Source organism: Epinephelus lanceolatus, chromosome 24 (assembly GCF_041903045.1).
Source record: "Epinephelus lanceolatus isolate andai-2023 chromosome 24, ASM4190304v1, whole genome shotgun sequence".
In the NCBI taxonomy this organism is placed as follows: Eukaryota; Metazoa; Chordata; class Actinopteri; order Perciformes; family Serranidae; genus Epinephelus; species Epinephelus lanceolatus.
In genome coordinates this window covers 15,178,332-15,202,393 of record NC_135757.1, presented here as the reverse complement: position 1 = coordinate 15,202,393, position 24,062 = coordinate 15,178,332, and the positions used below count along the sequence as shown (strand labels likewise).

The 24,062-nt window shown below is 41.2% G+C and overlaps 1 protein-coding gene across 19 annotated transcripts in view; it reads right to left on the bottom strand.

Annotated features, from left to right (window-relative positions):
* The window catches only part of dmd (dystrophin), a 376,736-nt gene that overhangs the window by 81,077 nt on the left and 271,597 nt on the right, over nt 1-24,062 (bottom strand). For 16 of the 19 annotated variants that reach the window (XM_078165601.1, XM_078165594.1, XM_078165599.1 and 13 more), the window contains 15 exons: nt 22,842-23,012; nt 15,880-16,002; nt 15,278-15,450; nt 15,025-15,160; nt 11,986-12,161; nt 10,800-10,947; nt 10,240-10,365; nt 9,224-9,373; nt 8,334-8,432; nt 8,049-8,148; nt 7,387-7,556; nt 6,521-6,638; nt 5,394-5,605; nt 4,982-5,136; nt 3,402-3,591 (listed from right to left, as the gene is read on the bottom strand). In XM_078165601.1, the coding sequence (XP_078021727.1) occupies nt 3,402-3,591; nt 4,982-5,136; nt 5,394-5,605; nt 6,521-6,638; nt 7,387-7,556; nt 8,049-8,148; nt 8,334-8,432; nt 9,224-9,373; nt 10,240-10,365; nt 10,800-10,947; nt 11,986-12,161; nt 15,025-15,160; nt 15,278-15,450; nt 15,880-16,002; nt 22,842-23,012 (2,247 nt within the window). Of the gene's footprint in view, nt 1-1,501; nt 1,639-3,401; nt 3,592-4,981; nt 5,137-5,393; nt 5,606-6,520; nt 6,639-7,386; nt 7,557-8,048; nt 8,149-8,333; nt 8,433-9,223; nt 9,374-10,239; nt 10,366-10,799; nt 10,948-11,985; nt 12,162-15,024; nt 15,161-15,277; nt 15,451-15,879; nt 16,003-21,201; nt 21,340-22,841; nt 23,013-24,062 lie in introns of those variants that run through there. The other 3 variants (XM_078165609.1, XM_078165603.1, XM_078165610.1) reach the window with 3 other exon arrangements.

Sequence of the window (24,062 nt, the reverse complement as noted above, 5' to 3'; positions counted from 1 at the left end):
ACAGGTTTAAGTTAAAGCTCTGAGTCTTTTTTATGCACTCAATAAGTGTATTTCACTCAAATTTTGGTTGAAAAATTCGCTTAAGTCTTTTTGAGACTACCAGAGCTGTTGCCCGTCAAATGAATGTTCATTTCACGACCATAAGCTGTCTCCAATGTCGTTTCTTTCTTTGAATTTGGCCGTACACAGTCTGTGTAATGACATCAGCTCAGGACCTCTACATCCAGCATCTTTACCTGCAGCATCATCTGAGACCAGCTGATGCAATAACTGGTTTGCACAATTCATCAGAAACCATCTCAGGGAAACTAATCTGCATGCTCATTATCCTCACCAGGATCTTGACCTGACAACAGTGTGTCGTTGATGGTGGCAACTGCTCACCATTGATGGTGTCTGGCACTTTGGAGAAGTGTTCTCTTCACAAATCAATCCCGCTTTATACTGTTCTGAGCAGAAGGCGTGAATGGCGTTGTGGGGATGGTTGCTCATGACAATGTTGTGAACAGAGTGCCCCACGATGGCGGTGGGGTTATGGTATGGGCTGGCATAAGCTACGGACAACAAACACAGGAGCGTTTTATTAATGGCCTCTTGAATGCACAGAGATCTGTGATGAGATCCTGAGACCCTTCATCAGCCTTCATGATCTCATGTTGCACGGCCCCATGTTGCATGGATCTGTACACAATTCCTGGAGGCTTATAACTCGCCTGTTCTTGCATGGCCTGCATACTAACCACACATCACCCACTGAGCATATCTGGGATGCTCTGGATTGGCGTGTACAACAGCATGTTCCAATTCCTGCCAACATACAGCAACTTCACACAGCCATTGAAGAGGAATGGGCCAACATTCAACTGTCCACGATCAGCTGATCAACTTTATGTGAAGGAGATGAGTCGAACTGCATGAGACAAATACTGACGGGTTCTTTGGGGTATCTGTGACCAAGAAATGCATTTCTGTAGTGCCAGTCATGTGAAATCCTCATCCTTTTTCAGGATAAAACACCTGTCAAGCAGATGGATTATCTTTGAAAAGGTGAAGTCTTCACTAACACAAATTCTAACAAAGTTTTTGGGCCAAAATTGGGGAGAAAAATATCTACTGAGTGCGTAAAAAAAGTCTTAGATCTTTAACTTAAACCTGTGAAAAATTTAAGCAAAAAAAGAAAGTATTGCATTTAAATTTTTGTTCAGTGTATTCCCCAGATAGTTGACCTCAAACGCCTCACGAAAAGCTAAACAAACGTACTTTTAGACTCGTAGTTTATATTAAAACCTCATTTTTCACAATGTGACAAGTTCTCGTTGAAGAAGCAAAGCCTGAAAACAGCAGAGTATCCCACTGAACTGATACTTAGATATATAGATTTTCAAAAAAAACACAAATTTCTTATGTTGTAACGTCAAAATTTTTACAACTTCTAAGCTACTTAACTAACACAATACTTTGAAAAAAAAAAAAAAAACAGTTCTTGATTTTCTTTCCCAACCTGAACATGGTAGACCTTCCTCCGCAGCATCCTCAAAACTTTACCGTGGAATCCCAAAACTCAACGTCGGGTAGAAGAAGAAGAAGAAGAGGCATCATCTTCTGCCTCTTCTAGTCCCTCAAGAATAACTCACAATGTGAGTGCATAAGAAAACCCTCTGTTTAAATGTGTGTTACAAAAAGAGAGATTAGGAGATGAAGAGGAAGAGAGGGAGAGTCGTAGAGAGATGGAGGGAGGGTTAGTTACCCATACAAAGAGAGACAGAGTTGGAGGGTGTGAGTCTCAGTGAGTTTGAATGACAGAGGGGGTGAGACAGAGAGGAGAGGAGGAGAGAGGCAGGGAGAACTTGAAAGGGTGCGTAAAATGATGAGTTTGCTCATTTTCCAATTAAACGTTATCTGTGTGCAGCGTTGTAGCCCGTGAGTGTGTGTGCGCTCCCTGGATGCTACGCTGCGTTGCTGTCCACCATTATAATTGGACACAGAAGACTATCTCAGCTCTGCATACAGTGCTGCTGTTGTACTGACAGAGCTGTGTGTGTGTGTGTGTGTGTGTGTGTGTGTGTCAGAGAGAGGGAAAAGGATGTGTGTATTTGAAAATGAATTTCCAAAATGCTGTGTGAGTCCCTGTGTGTTTCCTTTACAGTATGTATGTTGTTTGTGTGTGTGTGTGTGTGTGTGTGTGTGCGCGCGTGTGCGTGTGCATCGTGCATCATGCACACGCCGTTCCACCACAAAGCTTGTGTGGGTGCAGGGTGAGGGCCGAGGGTCAAAATATGTTCTCTCACAGAACAGAGCCTTCCCTTCAACACCCACAATGCAGTGGGGGGATTTTTGCATTTGTTTGCCAGGCACCAACCGGCCAATGAGATCTCTCTATGCTGTCATGTCAGCATTCCTGTCATACCAGACAGGGCAGCGACAGTCAAGGAAGACAGTCTTAAACTCTGGGTCAAAAACTGGAGATGCACAGTAATGGATGTCTGATAGACCCTGTATGACAAAATGTTGCAGTCATTCACATTTTCATTGTCTCGATCACGGCTGTGGTCAAAAGAATCACTTGTCACCTGCCAATCAAACTGTGTTGGCAGGACAACAACATCTTTTTCTGTTGAGGTTTGAGGGTAACACTCTATAACACTGGCTGTCAAACTGTGGGGCGGATAGAGCCGCTTCAGGTGGGGCGTGGGTAACCAGGGCCAAAATATGGAGTTGCAGGGAGGAATTGTACAAGATGGAGCCGACACAGTGTGTATGATGTCAAGGTAAACATTTACGTCACAGTGCTGTCCTGTGGAAAATCATTCCCACTGTGTTCACGGCTTGAATGGCCGCTGTTGCTTGTGGCTGAGCTTGCTGTCAGTATCCCCACTGCCTTAAAAATTGTTTAAAAGGCATACAGAAGGCTTGAACTGGACAGTTCAGGTCAGCCTTTCTGTGTTCTCCTTTTTCTGCACACAATGGCTCCTATTTTCTATGTAAAAATAATGGTTAACCATGGATAACATGGATCGGATACTGTTAATATGACAGCGTGAGAAGCCTAAACTTCAGAATGATTCAGCTTGGACTCACAATTAATTTACTTAATTCATCAATCTCCAGCAGAAGGTCAATAATTCCAAATGAGAAGCACATCACCACTGTGTTACAATGCAGCTGTTGCACGCACTGAATTCAGTCTATATTCATATGTGAATGTAATTTATGTTTGCTTCAACTAGCAAGCTGTCTGTGAAGGTCTTAGAATAAGATTAAAGCTGCAATGGAAATCAATGTTGTAATAACAAAATAAATAACCAGGTCACTCACTTACATTTTAATATGAGTGACCTGAAAACACCCCAGTGGAGCTGTGTACAGTCGGGAGAACAGGAATATATAACAGTGTGTCCTACCTTCCACTGTGCCAGCAGGTTCCTGGCTGCCTCTGGCTGCTCCTGCATTCTCTCCTTGTTGGTGGCGTCTATTAAGACGTTGCAGGTTGTCTCGGCCTCCGTCAGCCAGTTGAGGAACTTCTCCAGGTCAAGGTAGAAATGCTGCAGCAGCCTCAGAGCTGCCTCCAGAGCCGCCTCCCTGTCTGAAACGCTGGGGAAACACACGACAAAATACATGTTACCAACTAGCAGTTACAGTATGTGGAAAACGCAAAAACCTAACAACATTTTTATCCAAGATTCTGTATGCGACATTCACAGCATTTATACAGCAGCAAACCACTATTTGCTATGTAAAGATATAGTGGAGTAATGGTAGCAGAAAATGAGGTCACGCTAACTGTGTGTGTGTTGTTATCCAAGCTTCTTTATGGTTTGTTGTGGTAAATCAGTCGAAACATGCATGCAGATTAGTGCATATGTGTATCCCACTGGCTAGCTCATCACCGCTGCTTATACGCAGTTACTGCTGATATCGGGATGTTGTCATCGCTGGAGCATAGCGCCCACCCTCCGGTTCCCCCCATGGTTAACGCCATTACACTCTGTAAGTACTGTTGCCGTTGTTAAGTGCTGTTTATGGAGTTAGCACCGTTAGCTGCTAGCCTCCGACTCAGTCACTTCTCTGTTGAGAACCATGTGAAGAAGACTCACTCTGAATATTGCACAGAGCGCCTTGTTTTTTTATGTATTTATTTTCAGGGTCAATATGATTCAAACACTGAAAATGTTACTTTTATTTTCTTATTTATTTTTATTTTCTTCTGTTCTCAAAGACAGCAGCTTAAAAAGTTGCAGACAAACAATACAAAACCATGCAATGGATTAAACAATACTAAACGCAGATAAAAAAAAAAAAGCTAAAATAAGGCTAATACATGTGTTAAGAAGAGATTTAGAAGTAATTCATTTCCCCTAACATTCACACAAAATTCTTGATATTGCCTGAGATATTAGTGCCACCAGTGTAATTCCTTTGCAGACTACTTCGAATGGATAGATCAGAAAACATGGAGGATTTTTTTTTTACCATCTCCGTACGTATATTAGCAAGATGCACACTGAGAAATAAGTTTGCAGAAATACAATGGACAAAATGAGTTTATAAATAAATACACCAATGACTCAACTGATGTATGGGCAGAAAACCTAACATGTGGAGGCACTGTTCTGGGATGCATTTATGAAATTAAACTCAATTTTTAAAGCTCAGATTGCCAGGCATTACAGACAGACTGTCACAGATATACAAAGCTGCATCATCTGCATAACATTGAATATAATTTCCATTTGCAGTCAAAGTAAAAATAAAATAAAAGTGGACTGAGCACAGTACTTCATTAAGTACAGTAAGGCAATTTGAACTGAGTCCAGCATCCCTACAATGAGCAACCTATACTTCAGTAGGGCACAGTATCAGTATCAAAAGCTTTCTTTCTTGTTTCTTAGGGGCTCACACCATATTGGTTGCTTTTTGAATTTGTCTTGTGTTCAAACAAGCTGTTGAATGGTGATTATTCCACAGTAGTGTGTGTCGTTACCGCCTGTTGATGTGTGTCCAGGTGGCCATCATGTTGTCGTTGACTTGGGTGACCTTGTGCGTGTCGTCATTGGCGTACAACGTCAGCAGCTTGTCGGCCAGTGCGTTGGTTTTGTCCACCTGACCTTGCCACTGCTGCAGCTCCTTCACAAAGAGCTGAGGAGGGAGGGAGAGTGAAGGAAGAACAATTCCAATTTAAAATGTGATGATTCACTCTCAACGCCTAAATGTCCTTTGAGTCATCCCCAGTACAAGTACAATCATATTTCTAAACCATCTGTTTATAAATCTCACATGCAAGGTGGAAAAAATGTTTAAATCTAAGTTTTGATTTAGTTAAGTAAAAACGCAGAACATAAATATGAGCACAAACATCTTTAAGACATTCTTGCATAGTAGATGTCCAACTCAACCTTCAGTTCAGCATTTTGTTTCTTCAGTGCATCCATTGTGTATGTGATTTCCTGCCAGGACTCCAGCCTCTCACTGGCCTGCTTGATGTGATGATCCACTCCCTTCTTGGCATCCAGCCAGTCGGTTGAGTCCTGCAGCATGTTGTGGAGCTGCTTTGTCCTATCGGAGAGTTTGGTCTGTGAGTCTTCCCAGTGAGTCTGAAGCCTGTCAACTGCAATGACAGAAAGAAACCAAACACAAAGCATTGTTTTTGCTTTGTTTTTTTTTTATAAAAAAGACACTGCTTTGCCTTTTTTGTTTGATTTTTATGCAGCATTGTCCCATTGCTGCCATGTAGTTTTTGATTACCACCACTGGAGGCTGCTGAACGTTTAAATTTCTTTATTTCGACAGACTGACTTCATGTACTGAAATATAAACGTACCACTCAAAATCTAAAAGGGATGAATCATAATAGGACACTACACATTGGACGCGCAGGTGGGTTGCGGGTGGGTGAAATAAAACATCATTGATGAGGAAAATATTACATTCTCTAAAATGTGAACATAGCAAAGAGCAGGGCAGAGCTGCTGTCAGACTCCCCGTTAAGAAGAGAAGCTGTGCACATTTATGCACAAGTGAAAACAGCTCGGGATCAGGTGTTATTTAGCTGCTCATTTACACATGCAGTCTTAGTAGTATGTTTATACATATCCTATGTGCTTCATGTGGGTGAAATCCTATCAGTCTGCACAACATCAGATTTTGTTTTATACTGAATTATGCATTGCAATTTGTGTAAGTATATTTGTTGCACCAAGCCTTCCTTTTAGAAGGCCAAGAGTCAGACATGCTGCATACATTAGGATGTGACATATGTAAATCATATGCAGATAAGGTAGTGGTGTGCCGCATGCTTGTTTCGACAGGTGACTTAGATTTATAAGTCTGGGATCAAATCAGCTCTCTTTTGTTATCTTGTTTTACCAATAACATGTGAATAGATATGGATATCTGTGTCAATGCTTTCATTTGCTTTAATTTCTGAGTGTCTGGAAAATGTCTGGGTGTGTGTGTGTGCGTGTGTGTGTGTGTGTGTGTGTGTGTGTGTGTGTGAGAGAGAGAGAGAGAGAGAGAGACATACTGCGTTCAGTGATAGCGTTGCGGGTCTCCTGGTTGCTGGTTTTGTTCTTCAGGTTCTGAGCTGCTGTGACTTGTCTCTCCAGGAGGGGGCGTCGCTGGTCCAGCTCCTGCAGAGACACCTAAAAATGCATAATCAATATTTGTCATTTGGTTTATTAACAGAATAATGAATGTTTTTAGCAGATACAAATACTCATCACACAGATACACACATCTGTGTACACACAGATGTAAACAGATATGATATATCTGGTGGCCCAGCCCTATTTTCATGTAGCCCATTGAACTATTGAACACTGTGGCTGCTATTCCTGCACAAATAAGACAAAAACATACTGTGTAATTCTCAAAGCTTCTGCAAAAATTGAAATGCACCCCTAATTGTGCTGCCAAGCAAATAGCATCTCAGTGCTCCTGTACTATTTGCATAAATTCAAATGAGGTAATATGCATAAAAGAACAGCGCTATTAACCACACACAGTTACAGTGAAATTATTAGCATCTTAAGAGAGTTGGTGGTAACTGAAGTGCATTTGTACATGGTGTCAACATCCAGACTTTCCAGTAATCATATTCATTGCCTGAAGTTTTGAGGAAAGCCTCTACACTTCGTCAGTCACAATTTTTTTTTCTGACTGCCATTGTTTTGCCTGCTGTGTTCTTGGTGCAAAGGCAACACATATACTTCGTCAAATGGATAATTGCAGTCTTCTGATAATTAAATCAGACCCTGAATCAGGGCAGATAGCAGTTGCAAGTGATGCGCAATTCATGGTGCTGTCAGTAGCTGCAATCTTTGCGAATTTGCCCCACAGTGTTTTTTCTGCTGGTAATCTGGTTGGAACAGTAATCTCTGAGGACCTGACCTTGAGCCTGGTGATGTTATCGTTGATGTCGTCCAGGTCAGCCACCACCACACGCTTGTTCTGCACCATGTTATCCAGCATTGTCAGCCAATCAGTGAGCTCAGCCCAGGACTTGTTGAACTGAGCCAGCGCTGCAGATTCAGGCTGGGAACTTCCTGTCAGACTTTCATCTGACACACACACACACACACACACACACACACACACACACACAGAATGTTTATTTATTCATGTCCAGTTATAGACTGGGACTCTCCCTCTCTTTGTAGCTCATTTTCTGACTCAGTATAGAGGCTTCCAAGGTTTACTTGGATTTTGGGAGAGAGTTCCCACTGGAAAAAAATGCACATAAAGCCACAAGTAAACCTGCCAACAGACCGATGGGAGAGCCCTGTCTAGCTTTATCTTCCAGGACAATTTGCACAGTAAAACCAAAGTACTGAGGGTTTATGAGTTGTTTTGTGTTTTAAACTCCATAAATCCCAAAAGTAAAAGGTGGGAAATGTTTATTACTACAAGGTGTATTGCAACCTCCCCGTTAGCTTAGAGTACAGAATTATCTCTTAGCTCCAAAATATCATTATCTCTTAAACTTAGATCTCTCTAAAACACATGGAGGTACACATTGACTGACACACCCACTGAAGAAAATTAAGTCTTACTGGCTTTTTTGGCGACTAGCAGAGCAGCTGTCCTCTCCCTATGCTGCCGCAGCAGCTCCAGGATCACAGTCCAGTCTTCTCTTAGCTTGACATACTTCATCTGTTACAACACACACACAGAGTCACAGTCAGTGTTGAGAAATATGAGTTTAAAGATAACTGAGTAACACAGATGCAATCAAAGGCTTTTATTTTGATATGGCAACTTTAGGTGGGGAATATGAAAAAGCACATATGTCTGATATATGCGAGAGAAATCACTGACAGCTTGTTTGATTTTCTCACCTTGTCTGGTTGGCTGGGAGGACTGTCCCTGTACAAGTGATCGGCTCGTTGCAAAACTGACTCCACTTCTGGCTTCTTCACTTGCACTTCCTCACCGAGCTGCAGCCAGCAATAAATGGAGAGGCAACACAAATGTAAAATATAGCGTGTAAAAGATTTCATTCAAAGGGATGGGCATTTACTTTCTGCATTTCTGCACCATTTGTGCAATATACAGTACAGGCCAAAAGTTTGGACACACCTTCTCATTCAATGCGTTTTCTTTATTTTCATGACTATTTACATTGTAGATTCTCACTGAAGGCATCAAAACTATGAATGAACACATGTGGAGTTATGTACTTAACAAAAAAAGGTGAAATAACTGAAAACATGTTTTATATTCTAGTTTCTTCAAAATAGCCACCCTTTGCTCTGATTACTGCTTTGCACACTCTTGGCATTCTCTCCATGAGCTTCAAGAGGTAGTCACCTGAAATGGTTTCCACTTCACAGGTGTGCCTTATCAGGGTTAATTAGTGGAATTTCTTGCTTTATCAATGGGGTTGGGACCATCAGTTGTGTTGTGCAGAAGTCAGGTTAATACACAGCCGACAGCCCTATTGGACAACTGTTAAAATTCATATTATGGCAAGAACCAATCAGCTAACTAAAGAAAAATGAGTGGCCATCATTACTTTAAGAAATGAAGGTCAGTGAGTCCGGAAAATTGAGTGAGAATCTACAATGTAAATAGTCATGAAAATAAAGAAAACGCATTGAATGAGAAGGTGTGTCCAAACTTTTGGCCTGTACTGTATATAATGCCATTTATACTCATTTCAGTCAGTTTGGGCTTTAACCCTATGGTAATTAAGGGAAAATAGTGTGTAAGTGTGCTTGTGTCTTACCCTGGGTGGTGGCTCCTCTGGGCTGTGCTCTAGCTTGGTTCGGGTGGTGGACGCCCAGCCTGACAGGTCGTCCAGCTGACCCTCAAACTTCTCCAGCTCCTTCAGCAGACCCTCAATCTCCAGCTGACGCTCAGGCAGAGCCTTGGACACCTAAACAAAGACAGGCTGTGATTTATTCAGGTGCATTACACTCTTAACAGTCGACAATGACTGAGGATAGTTGGGCTTTGGTTGACTCATAACTCATAATTGTTGTGATATTTCAGGTATGACTTGTAATATCAAACCCATTGTCGTGAGGAGTGCTATTCAGCTTGTGAATACAGTTGTATAACATCTCCTATGGCTCTGGATCGTTGCTAAGTCTGAGAAAATTGGCTGTGGTCTTTGTGGTGTGTTCAGGTGCAACTTTTTAGCCAAGACACTGGTGACGCGAAGCTGCGCAACATTTGGCCTTCATCACTGCTAATTCTCGGATGTCGGTTCTCTGAAGGTGGACTTTACTATGCATGGAGGGTTTAATCAAGTTTTTTTGGAGCTTGACCCATACAAGGGAGTCAGATAAGGATATCACTGCTGCCTCAATTCACATTCACCACAGAGTGCAATTAAGAAGCTGACTGAAAAAATACATTATCGGGACTTTTAATATGGTATCTTGTTAGCAAACACTTGTTTGCACATCAAGCAGACAGACTAATATTATCCATCGATTGGAGTGGTGCTTGTGTCCACCCGATGAATGTAAATCCAATATTCACTCTCTTTTTAGCTCTGTTTTTGGTGTACATGAGCTCCTGAGAGAAATCTATTTTGCTGCTTAATGCTCCACTGGCCAAATATTCACCAGTTATTTTTTAAATGTGTTTGTCAGATGTTTGGTGCTGCTACAGACAGCATTATGCACCGAGTATGATTTTACAGCCTAGTGCAGCTTTGTTCTGACCAGAGCAGATGAATATTTACAAATCAGTGGTGTGTTGTTGGCTGTGGTGTTCACAGTGGCGGCTGCTGACCTGAGCCCAGCGAGCGTTGATGATCCTGATGTCTTTCTGTCTGTCAGCAGGAAGTGTTATCTGTTTGTGTCTGGAGTTCAGATCCTCCATCGCTGCCTTCTTGGCAGGAAGCTCCTCCACACGTGCCTGACACACACACACACACACACACACACACACAAGTCTTACAGGCTGAATTTAATAAGACATCACTGCAGCAGCTCAATGTAGGACACACGCTCTTTCAATCTAATTATGTAAACTCACACAACCAAATACACACACGCACACACACACACAAACAATAAAGTGTTTTCAAGGTTGAATTTCAGAATGAGACATTATAGCATCTCATTGGAAACCATAATACCCTCAATTAAAACAAACCAACACACACACATAAGCACATGCAAATGTTCTTTTAACGCTAGGTGTAATAATAAAGAACCCGTATCTCATTTACACTGTGATAGCAGCTAAATGAAATTACACTGATCAACACACACCCACACAGGTACACAGCCACACACACAGAGAGCTCAGAGGCTCATTAAAACTGCTGTGTTGTGTCTGTAGGGTACCTGGACTTTGCCCAGCGTGTCTCTGATGTGCTGTGGCTCTGCAGGCTGCAGAGGGATGGCCAGGACGCTGTCCGCTTTGTCCAGCCAGCCCAGCATGGAGCCCATGTTCTCCTGCAGCTCTGCAGTCGCTGTGCGCGCCTCTGTGGACCTGCAGAGAGTGGAGAGAAAAAGAGGAAAGGGTGAGACAGGGATGCCCCCATGGAGCAAAGTCCTAATGGCTCAGCTTGATAAGGCCCACAAAAGAGTGGGTCTCACTTTCAGACTGTGAGTTAAACAAAAGCAATTTAACTAAAATAAATTCAACACAGATAATAAACTATACCTTCCTATTCTATGGCTCAGTTCTCCTCTATATGAAATTATTGTTTCTTTAAATTTCAATTAAGTTAACCAGTTAATTTTGTCGTGGCTATGTGACCTTAAATGCACCATGCAGTGTTTTTGACTAGTAGCTGCACTATGCAGCATTGTTCTGAAGAGTGGGCCCACATTAGGACGCACATGCAATGGGCAACATGTTTCAGATTCCTGCCAATGGTTCACGCTATACTAACGATCTACAGGTGGCTGTTATGGGCCAAGAAAGCAGCAATGTGCCAACTAAAGGCACTGAAGAAGAAGACTACTTGTAAACAATGTAAGTTTCAAACTTTTAAAGGGGGACTAGAACTGATTTCACATCAGCAGGTGTCTCCAGGTGTTTGGGAGTAGTGCAGCAGGCTTGACGATGAAAAACAATGTGTAGAATAAAAAAGAAAGTATCTCCTTTTCTGCTGCATTGATCTGGATCCTTTAAAAAAATCCATCATGCACAAAACACAAAAGTCCATCATGAGTGTGTCAATGTTATAGAAGGGCAATGCTAAATCGGTAGAGGACACTCATTTACAACACTACTGCAGAATTGTTTGTAACCAGTGTGTGTGTTTGGATAAGGAGGCAGCCTGCGAGAGCGGGTGCTGAGGTAAGCTCAATATTCTATATTGTTAGTCCACACTGCAACTGGCTCACAATAAATAACTCCCTCTGTATCAGTTCCATCCTGATTCTGCCCACTGTGAACTCTCAGATACAAGCACACAGCACACAGACAAATTAAAGAAAGTATTCCATGAGAGAGGGGAATTTTGAAAGTGAGACAAACATGGATTATCCATGACCAGCAATCACACATACACACACACACCTCCTCTTGCGCTCATTCAGCTGCTGGCAGACGTTGGCCCAGCGAGTGTTGAGGAATTTGAGCTGCGTTCGGAGCTGTGAGGCATCATCTGGTGTGCTCAACTGGCTGATGTCCTCTCCTGCAGAGTTCACTCTGCTCAACACCACTTCCTGTAGAGGTATAGCCTCCGTCAGGTCCTGCAACCACACACACAATGAATGATTAGCTTTTTTATTATTTGATTTGAGTGTTTACACTGTAGGACTTATTTTAAGGTTAAGGCTCGTGCTAGGTACAGACTACATATTTGTGTCAGTGTCACAATGACAACTGTGTCAGAAAAGAGGATTATAGAGTCACAAATTCTTGCCGTGACTTGGCCAGGAGACTTGAAAGACTGCAAATTGGTCCCTGAACCAATAAAAGCTTGTCATCTTTCATGAAGGAGGTGCTAGGAGCTGAATTCCAAGAACAATAAAGTAACCAAACAGTGGCAGTGTGTATGATGCTGGCTGTGTTTGGACAAGCCCAAGAAAAAGAAAGAAAAAATGACTGAAATTAGAGCCACGAGGTGGTAATCTTAGTTAGTTTAGCATAGAGACCTATAACGGGGGAAACAGCTTGCCTGGTTTGGTCCAAATGTCAAAAATTAATTAATCTGTTACATCTTGTTTTGATTAAACCTACATAAATGGAGAGGTTAAAGTCACATTAAAGTGACAATCTGTGGTTTTATTGGGAGCTACATACTGGAACTTCTTGACCTGGCCAGTGGTTAAGCTAAGCTAATCGTCCACAGGCTTTATATTTAGTGCAGAGACATAAGATTGATATCATTCTTCTCATCAAAATCTGTCAAGAAATACAATAAACTTGTTTCCCAAAACCTTGAATTATGCCTTTAAATGCTCTTAAGTACTAAAAAAAACTTTTTATTTTAAATAAACCAACCATTTAAGGTTAGGGTAAGTCTCCACAAGTTAATATAATTCAATACAATGCCCCCCATAAATGTATCAGTGCCAATTCTATGTCTGAGTGTGTGTTAGTGGGGGATCAGGATTGGTTCAGGTGGCAGTTTGTGATTTGAGGTACCAGATGGTTCTCTGTCTCTCACACACACACACACACACACACACACACACACACAGGTTGGTACTTGAGTGGCACTTGGACACTGTATCCTCGTCTGTGCAGGTGGACATTGAGAGCTGATCAATGCAGCCCAAAGTGGACTGGGCATATCTGATGATGCAAACACACACACACACACACACACACACACACACACACACACACAACACATGCATAACAATGCCTTATATCCAAGGTTGAGTGCATCAGTTTAACCGCCGCGACTCAAACTAAAAGTCAACTCAGCGGCACATCTGTGAAAACAACGGCTCGTACATTTCTACTCTGTGAATCTGATTCCTCATACATTATTCATCTAAGTCGTGGTGGTGATGTAAAAGCCTATTGTTCTACGCTGGTATTAAATTGCTTTTCATAATCCTTCAATTTCAGTTTTTTGGGGTTGATGTAACATTCAAATGTCAAATTGATGACATAATATTGTTACATAAGGTCTAAAAAAGGAAAGAGTTCTGTTTGTATTGAGGCTGACTGCACTGTCAGACACTCACTGCCTTTTCCTCTTGACAACTGCCATCTGTGTGCCAGCGTGTGTGTGTCTGTATCAATGTGTGTGCTACTGACCACACACAGAAACTAAATGTGTTGTGGTGATGTCATATCATTTCACATCTTTTTTTGGCATGTTATTTTAGGTGTTGTTGTGTCATGCAATATCAAAAAAATGTCCATCAATATCTTGACATGTCATGTTTCATCACGTCATGCTATCAGAGGAGGGTAGTAATGAGTCGACACTTTACTCCATTTCATGTGGATAGAGTTAGCACACCACTCGGTCCCCCTCAAGGATGTTGCAATGGCAAAACTGCAGCAATTAACGCAAACTCAAGCCACCCCTGTGAATTTTTTACAACCTTGCAATTTTGTTCAATCACTACAACTTTATTTTGCAAATTTGACCAAATGTTGACATATTCATACTGTTTTATACATTATTTACTATAAATGTGTACCCTTGTACTTCTTGTTAGATGGTTTTAAATACCTCAACAATTTTTCAAAAGATTGCCATAAAATGTTGCACACACATTCATGCTCCCCTCAGGGTGAACTCCACTCATAAACCCTTTAGTCTCTGCGTATCCCCCTGCCCTCAGATTCATCTGTGGGGATAATTATTGTACTCACCATTGTACCTTGAGTAACAAGGTTGGGTGGTTCTCTCTGGCAGAGGCGCGTGACATGCACTGGCATCTCTTTCTTTATAAAGCTATTGTTGGAGATTTGCCACCTTATATCACCTCATTATTGCACTGAACCTCTGGCCCTTAGCGCTCCAGTGACTGGCTTACACTTAAAGTTCCCAGAGCTTTTAGCTTCTACGCCCCGTACACGTGCACGCCCTACAGTGTACTTAAAAACTCAAATCATTTGTACCCATTGGTCAATTTAAATCCCTAACAACCAATCATTTCACTCCATCTGCAGTTGCATTTCTTGTAATTGTTTTGTATTTATCATGTACAGGAGATTATAATGTGATGTTGCACACAAATAGACCATACATTCACTGTGATGACACATTTTGTTATCATGTGTGCCAAATTATGTCTTCATATGTCATGTTAGGCCATGATATGTCACATCTTGTCAGGTCATGTCATGTGCTATTTCATCATACTGTGGTGGGGAATTTGTATAATCAGTTTGGGCAGAAAACTAAGAAAAAGAAAGATGAAAGTGCCGACAGAAGCAGTCTGGACTTGTGTGCTTTGCTCAAGGGCGCTTCAGCTGTGTTGGTGGACACTGGAGACGAAATATGACTCAGACTCAGCTGGAATACACTCAGCAGCTTTCTGGGTACAATTAGCCTTGTGTGTGCAAACATTTTCTTTATATCTGTACAGAAATGCCTGTGTCTCTGGTTAAGTGTGTGTGCGTGTGTGTGTGTGTGTGTGTTACCCTGAGGTGCTGTCTCTGTCCTGCTGGGTCACTCTCAGCCAGTTTCAAAGTGTTCTCAGCATCATTCAGCCACTCCTCCATAGCCTTCTGATCAGAAACAAACTTCTGCCACTTGGAGTTGCAATCCTGCCAACGCCTTGATGTGCGCACACACAGACACACAAACACACAGAGATTTTCAATCAAAGGTAGGCACAAAATGAGTCAATAGTCATGCAATCATGTACAGTACATCCCTCCAGCCCCTCCTTACTTGAGTCTGTCCTGGTAGAGCTTGTTCAGTTTGTCCCAGTTGGTATTGAGGAGGGTGGCCGTCTCCTGGATCCTCTGACCTTCCAGAGGCCGAGCCCCAGACACCATCTCCTCTTTGCGGGCCAACGCTCCCTCCACAGGGCCTCGCAACTTGTCGATGCTCCCCTTCACGTCCTGTGTGGTTGGTGGAATTTGTTACCTTTGGACAGAGCCAGGCTATCTGTTTCCCCCTGCTTCCAGTCTTGCTATGCTAAGCTAAGCTAACTGGCAGACATTAGATTGGTATCAGTCTTCTTATCTAACTGCCAGAAAGCAAATTTGCATGTTTCCGAAAATGTCAAACTATTTCTTTGAACGTGCATTTAGTTCACAGACTCTCTCTTATCAGCATCAAAGCCCAGTATCTCACCCTCTCTCTATCAGCAGTGAAGACTTGACTGTGCTTCCTCTCACCACATACTGTACTGTACTGTACTTTGGTTATTTCTTAAGTCGGGATATTTCACGAACAACAAAATAATTTAAAAATTAGCTGTACATAACATTATTTCCTGAGAAATGTTGTCTGGTGCTCTCAGACAGAAACACCAAAGCAGTGCTGACCTTCAGGCAGTGCTGTTGCTGAGGCAGGTTATAATAAGCTGCAGACCAGTATTCAGGAGAGTTCAGCTTGAAGTCCGTCTCTGACACCGAACGCAGCAACGCCTGCAGCTCTGTTAGGTAGTCCTGGACACCCACACACAAACACACACACACACGCAAAGGAGGGTGTAAGCACCAACACATTCACAAACACACAAGGCAGAGAGGTGGATCAGAAAAAAAAATACTAAGACTTCATACAAAAAAACTAAGTATTCCAAATCATGTGTGTTAATCTCTCTAACCAGGCAACATATAATGGCTAGCTTAATGGGGAAAAATATTTGGATTTTCAAGAAACTTATCTGGAGCTTAAATTGTTAAATAAGTTTACTGGACATCACTGAAATTCCACATTAGAAGTAATTCTAAAATACATGAGGTCAATCTCAATCAGATCGATAGAGGACACATTTTCATGATATAAAAAAACCTATATTAATTAATTATTGTCGATACATTTTTGATGATGAATTCTAAACTTTGACAAATGAAGCACCAGATTGTTTCAAGGCCATCAGATACCGTGTAACCTTTCACAGTGAAACTCCTCTCCAAACACATTACTAATCCCTATTGTATATCATGATCATATTAACTCAACTTTAATTTATTTAAGCTTTGGTTATAAAGCAACTCTTAAAACAGCAATTGAAAGAAAAATGTGTATTTCCTCTGACCATGATACACAATACTCAACATGGCAAATGAAACTACCTCTACCACTGATCGTCTTCTGCAGAGGTACCGGGGCACTAACACTCAGCTCTGTCCATTTCACCTCTTTGTCATCTGGGCAATCACTTCTCTCGTTAAATTATCCCACAATAAAACGCACAAATTGGTATTATTAGCATCCTTCCTTTGCTTTTGCCTGATGTGGCAGTAAGAGTCTCTGTAACAGGTGGGGTGGATTGCACAAGCTGATTCACTCACTAGCTGGGGGTATAGCTGTTCAGTCTAGTAATAGTCTAATTATTTGGCAGGAAAGAAATAGCTCGGAATCACCTGAGATTCAGTGTTGCACTTCCATAAAGTTTGAAGACCCAAAGAAAAAACAGAATGGTCAAAACTGAGACAGCAGAGACCAAGATATACTGATTTTTGGTCTTTAGTGAGGGTCAGACACTAAAAACCTACATTTCCCACAATGCAACTTGACAGCATCTTTCGTTAAACTCTCCCAGCCTGATGAAAGTCTACTTTCAAACTCCATACCCCAGTTTGTAACGCATGTAGTTGCCATATGAAGTGAAATGGAAGACCAGAGTTTAGTATGTCCCGGTTTCCCTGCTGACTATATTAGCATTGTGTCTGCTGCAGACGGAGAGTTGTGTCACACTGGATTTCAGCTGGGTGAAATACAAAGAGTAGTGGCGCACGTATTAAGGGAATAGCTTGCTATTTTCCTGAGGGCTAGATAAGAAGATCAATACCACTAGCATGTCTTTGCATTAAATATGAAGCTAGAGCATGTAGCCAGTTAGCTTAGCTTAGCTTAGCACATCTCTTTAGTTTTTGTTTGGATAAAACAAGCAACATGTTACAGGTTAATTTGAAATTGTTTTATAACTATGGCCAGATCAACAGTATACTAAATGTTTCCACTGCCTTAAGCCTTTATGCTAAATTAAGCTAAGTGGCTTCAGCTTCATATTCAGTGGTTTTGATTTCCTCATCCAAGTCTCTGCAAAAAAAAGTGAGTCATTATTCCCTTAACTTTTATAGTAATCCTCCAAACTAATCTGTTAATATTTAACTCACTGCTACAATATCTGTTCATTAACTGGTTAAGGAAAAGCTACTAAATTGACTTTGTGCTTAAGTTGTTTTGTCAATGACAATCCAAAAGAGTTCACGAAGACATCTACAATTCCATGAACAACAGTGTCATGTGATCTGATCAGCTATTAAATTGATGATTGTTAGGTGGTTAAAGGAGAGGTTCACATTTTTTCACGTCTGTCTTAAAACAACACTCACATGCCCGTATGTGCAATGAAAGCTACTACTTTACCCAAGTACTGTACTTGAAGGGACTGTTTAGCCCCAAATCATAAGTCCATATTTTTCCTCCTACCTTAAGTGCTATGTACCAGTCTAGACTGTTTTGGTGTGAGTGGCTGAGTGCTGGAGATATCGGTCGTAGAGATGTCTGTCTGTCTATAATGGAACTAGATGGCAAAAAAATACATTTAAAAAACTCAACAGCAATGTCTCTTACCGGACATCATGACCCAGTTACTCAAGGTAATCTGCAGACCTTGTTGTGAGCAGTTTCATGTAGGAACTATTTTCTTTCACCCAAACTACACCCACCACTGCATGGAGATACAGTTGGCAGGTGTAGTTCAGTTGAAAGAAAGTGAAGTTTCATGAAGTTCCTTCATGAAACGCTCACAAGCTAGTGAGTGAGTGAGTGAGTAACTGGGTCATGACTTCGAGAAAGAAACATTGCAGTTGACTTTTTGAAACACCAAAAGCTGAGTGCCATCAAGTTCTCTTATACTGGAGAGGAGGCAGGCATCCCGACGGCCGAAATCTCCAACACTCGGCAACTCACACCAAAATAATCTAGACTGATAAATAGCACTACAGTTAAGGGGAGAAATAGGTATTTTTGATTTGGGGGTTACCTGTCCCTTTAAGTATAATTCTGAGTATTTGTACTTTAATTTAGTGTATCTATGTTCTGCTGCTTTATACTTTTACTGCACTATAATTATCTGGTGTTACTTGTTACTTTGCAAATTAAGATTTTACATACAAATGATGCTGTATGATACATTGTTACAACCCAACAGTCAACAAAGTAGTTAATATTTGTTCCACCTAAAGCTACGACAGGAAAATGCTGTTAACATGTGAATGCTTCAATAATAATGATCCAGCAACATAACATTTAATGATCTAACAATGATATGGTGCATTCTGCTGTATAACAAGTACTTTTATGTTTTACTTTTGCTCATGAGAGTACTTATAAGAGCAAGGGTGTCTTCTTGCTTCTGAGTTTGACTTTTGTGAGAAGAAAACTGTAATTTCTTCTGTAAAAGTTACATAATCTCCCTTTGAGTAAAGGATTTAAAAATGTCTCATATAAAAGTAAAGTACCAAATGCCTTTTTTGTTGCTATCCCTCCACTGCAGCTGAGTAAATAAGTAATGTCTGTGGAAACACAAGGACAGAATTTGGTACCAAACAGGACGTAACTCCAATGATTCCCACTCAATTATTTATCTACTACATCTGAATTTTTACACAGACCTGGGGCTGTGGCTTTTGTCCCCCATGTCTTACACTTAAGTAAAAGAAGGGACAGCCAGTATGGACAGGAGGAATGAACACAGTGACCAATTTTTCCTTTAACGTACATACGGATGCCTGAGTACTGTTTAATAAATATGTGAACTAATCCTTTAACATTATAGGGAAAGACTGCTGATTTAATACTTTTTTTCTTTTAAGTGTTAGGGTGGCACTCAGCGATTTAACCCAGTGTGACAAACTCACACATTATCTCTCATTGAATTCATCACATCCATAGTAAAGGCCCAAACCTCACACACATAGACCCACCTGCTCACACATTTAATGTTTCGTGTGGAGCCTTTTTTTGACATTGTGTGCGTGTGTTTGTGATTTCAATCTGTGTTGCTGAGATATGAGAGCAGAGCAGATCCAGGCGATGAGAAGGAGAGGCTTTAAGTAGCATGTCTCAGAAAAGACATTCTCAAATTAAATAAAATTGGCAGGGAAACAATAAAGCGGCCTGTTACTGTGTGGGAATTAGATTTAGTTCCCAGGTTAGTCGGTCAGAAATGTCTCACTTTCAAGAGAAAGTTTGGCTCAAGCAGTTATTCTCGTCTTGTTTAGATGTCTTTGTCTAGACTGCCAGCAAATACTGATTCCTTCCCAGCATTTTAAAACTGGACCAGCGTAGGTGGGCATTTTTTGGAAATGCCTGATGTCGCCACTCTTTCAGATACAAAAACTGTTTTGACCAAAATAATACTAAGCCAGGAAATATTAGGAAACTCAAAATAGCTCCCACTCTCATGATCTGGTCTGCTCTTCTCTTTCTTCTCAACCACTTGGACTGAATACACATCTGCACTATGTCTTTAGTAAAACCGTTGTGCGAGAATATGCAGCAAAACTGTAGCATCTGACTTAACAGTATGCTGCATGTCATGATTCACTGCTGCTCAGGCACTGAGACGAGATGAAAATGACTAAGGGCTCTATTTTGGTGCTGGCGTGCAGTTAGGTGTGGCACAGCAAGGTGGCCTCTTACTGGGGTGCACTGAGGCTGTTGCTTCGTCTCATACTCGGTTCGGTATTTTTATTATGACTAATCTAATATGGCTAATCCAGCAACGCACTGCAGCCTTGGTACCAATGATGACTGTTGACCATCTTGAAGCAGATCAGAGAGTACTGCAATGTTTTTGTCACTTATTTGCAATTTCAGTCTATTTTGTTCATGTAAAAGTTTCAAATCTTACAGGACTGAACTCACAAAAGTTGTAACTTGTCGTTTGATTTCTGAGGCTCAAAAACTGCTGGAAAAGCAGGGACGGAGTCGGTGAAAAGCACCCAGATTCAATGGCTCAAATGCCACTGGGAAACGGGGTGACATGCCAGAAATTACGCCCAGGTTTGCTGCCACAAATGCTCCTGGGAAATGCCGGGATGTGCCACTAAAGCCCCCCAGTTTTGGTGGGAAATGCCATGAAAGGTTGCCAAAAAGCAACCAGTGTTGTCAGTTTCCGTCTCACCTAAGTGACACATAAACCATCAAATTACCTCACTTTAGAAACGTTGATATGATACATATAAAATGTGCAAATGTAACTTATTTGAGGTTTGCAGAGACATATAGTGTTAACATTTTCTTTTGGGACTAGGCTGCAAGTGAAGTGCATGTGTATTACATAAGTTGTGATGCTGCAGTCCATGGGAAAGGAAGTGCACCAATTACTGCTCAAGAGTCCTTAAGCAATGTACCAAAGTTCCTAAACAACTCGAGTGGAGCAGCTTAGAGGCCTTACTGTACCACACTGGAGCACATCATCACTGAGAAACAGTGAGTGTGTTCAGTCTGCAGTCTCTTGGGACACAAAGATAACACTAAATATGAGCTCATGATTCCTCTCAGTGCGTCCAAAGAAATGCTTAAGTCTAAACCCTGACAGTTCAGATGTGGATTCGTCCAAGCTGGTACCATGTGGTATAAGTGTCCGTGAGTTGATTCATGTGATTGTTTGACAGGATACATACATCTTCAGTGATTGGCAGATCAGGGAACTGCGAGGGTGTAATGTGATTGGTTGGCAGGAGGCAGCATGCGGTGACACAGAGCCAGACAGAGCAACCAATGAGATTCATACATGTGAGCGTGCTTCACATGTATACATAGGACATGTTAATGAGTATGCAGCAAAGAAAAACCAAAAAAGCAACTCACATTTTATTTTCCAGGGAATAGTCTAATTCTGACTTAAATCTTAAGTATCTTTTTAAGGTAACTGGGGGCTAACAGTATTTGATGTACGTCACTAATAGTTAAGGAGTTAGGATAAGTCTGGTGATATCCAATGTTTCTCTTATTGTCAACAAATCTTATGAGACCAACAGTGAATGTATGTAATACAAGTATTGTGTGTATCAAAGCCTGATATATCTTCTTCCTATGTGCCGTAGAGCTCCACTCTTGTTTAAAACTAATAAAAACACATCAATGAGCCACTCTACTGGGTGATGTTCTTCCATACCATGAACACACACACTGTAGTTTATTTAACTCAATCCCACATACACATGTTGCCCTAAATACTCACAAGAGCACCAAATGTGGATTAATCCGCAGCTCAAAACAGTCCCCAAGTAAGCACAATTTTCTCCTGTCTAACGGATAGAAGTTAAGACATTAAAACATTGTAGGGTTTTGGTGTTTTAATGGGATTTGCTGACAAAAAGAAAATATAGACTATAGAATAACACCAGACTTTGACCTTTACGTAAGACATTTTTTGCAATAGATTAGAGATACTCAACTTACGGCCCACGGGCCAGATTTGGCCTGCGGTAGGGTGCCAGCTGTCCTGACGATCATTTTCAAATTCACAATTAAAATAAACTGATTCACACAGGGATTTGTTTTGTAAAGAAAGTTCCGGAGGACCCCCCCCCACACACAGCAGACATCGAAAAATAAGGAACAGGCGATTCATTTATTATATACACTGACTATTATTAATGTTTGTTTATTAACTGGCCCCTGGCCGTCTGTCATTATGCAAAAGTTGCCTCTGGGCAAAGCAAGTTAAGCATCCCTGCTATAGAAGAATGTAGAGAAATGTCTTCTTCAACTAACTTAATTCGAGTATATTCCCTACATTTTGCAAAATACACTTATTAACTTGCTCTTAAGATAGATAATAGAGAAGATGAATGGTATGAATCTTTTAATTTAAGTGTTGCCAAGATAGCCAATAGATGTTATTCCCAAAATGGGATGACAGGTGTTGGCATCATTATTAGCCTGCACTCAGCTCAGAAATGAAACTGCACAGTTAATTAGAATACACATTGACTGTTGATGAAGCCATAATTGTTTTTTTTGTTGCACTATTTTGGTGGCTTTAGGATTCTATAACTATTTATAAACAGCCTGCTGCAGCTTGCATACCACATTTCAAATGGGATTCAGTAAAGATAGTTGTTATTAGAAGCTCTTCAAGCAAGTCTCATGCTAATAGTTAGTGAAATCAACTGTTAGACCTGCCTAGAACGTCTCGCACACTGTCTATCAAATGTTTAGATCTCAGAGAGTAGTATTAGTATTATGAACTGGTCTGATTAGTATAGTTTTTTCTGTTAGTACTGTAGATATAGAAGTCGTGCCTACTGAAACTCACACATTGTCTTTTGAAGGGTATGAACTTGCCCTCCACCTCAACCCAGCGCGTGTTGAGCTGGAGTTGGCGGGGCTCCACTAGATTGGCGGCTCCAGCTTCTGAGAGCTGATTGGCTAAGCCCTGCACCTCCTTAAGCTCCTCCTTCTTCTTGTCGAACTCTGAGCCAATTTCCTATTGGACGAAATCAACCAGGAGGTCACTCGCTATTGGCTGAACCCGGGGGGAGTGAGCACAGAGAGGCATGTGGATGTCAAATAATACACATTCATACACACACACATACACTGACAATTAATACATAATAAAAATAATAAAACATTAAATTACTCACTAGCACACACTCAGACCAAGACACAACACATTAATAAAAGAGACAAGATATCATGGTTTGTAAGTGTCAAACATACACAGCGGATTCATACTGTAAATTGATAGTATCTCCATTTCAACAATCCTTATAAAATCATGACGTGGTGCTATAAGTAGGAGGCGCACACTGCCTTCAGACTTTATTTACATTGAGAAGGAGTACAATCACTGGCCTTTTAAATAAGTACAGAGGAGTAAGTGCAGTGTGTGAAGTGGGAGGTGTGAGCGTGAAAAGAAGCATGGAGAGACAGAGAGACGGATAGATGAGCAGACAGACAGACAGATAGCGAGGAATCTCAGGTGCGGCAATGACAGGTGAGTCTGAGGCAAGCGAGTCAGACGTCCGCTTAGCGAAATGTCATAGTGATCATCTGAAAGTGAAACACACACACACACAGTCAGGGTGGGGGGCAGAAAAAAAGGTGGAGTGCATGGTTTCTCCGTCAAACCTTTTCCCACATCAACACATTCAAAATTGAGCTGCCATCAATGTATCAATGTTTAACTGAAGTCTAACTAATGTGGAAGCTGTTTATAACACTCATTAAAGGGGAAACAGACAACTTTTTTAAACCCCTCCCAAGAGTTTCAAGTGGTATCATTGTTGGCGCCATTGTCGCAAAGACAACCGGATCGCTATTTTTTCTTGAAATGGGTGGAGATTCCACGGTTACTTTGATTGTTCCTCTATCCGCAGTTTCTGCCTTTGCTATTCTTTGGTAAGTGTTGCCAGTTTCTTGGGTCAAATAAAAAAAAAAAAAAAAAAAATCAAAAACCACCAAGGAGCAATTTGGGAGGACTGATTAGTAAATTAGCTTTAGTATTACGCCGCAACCAATCAATGAGAATTAA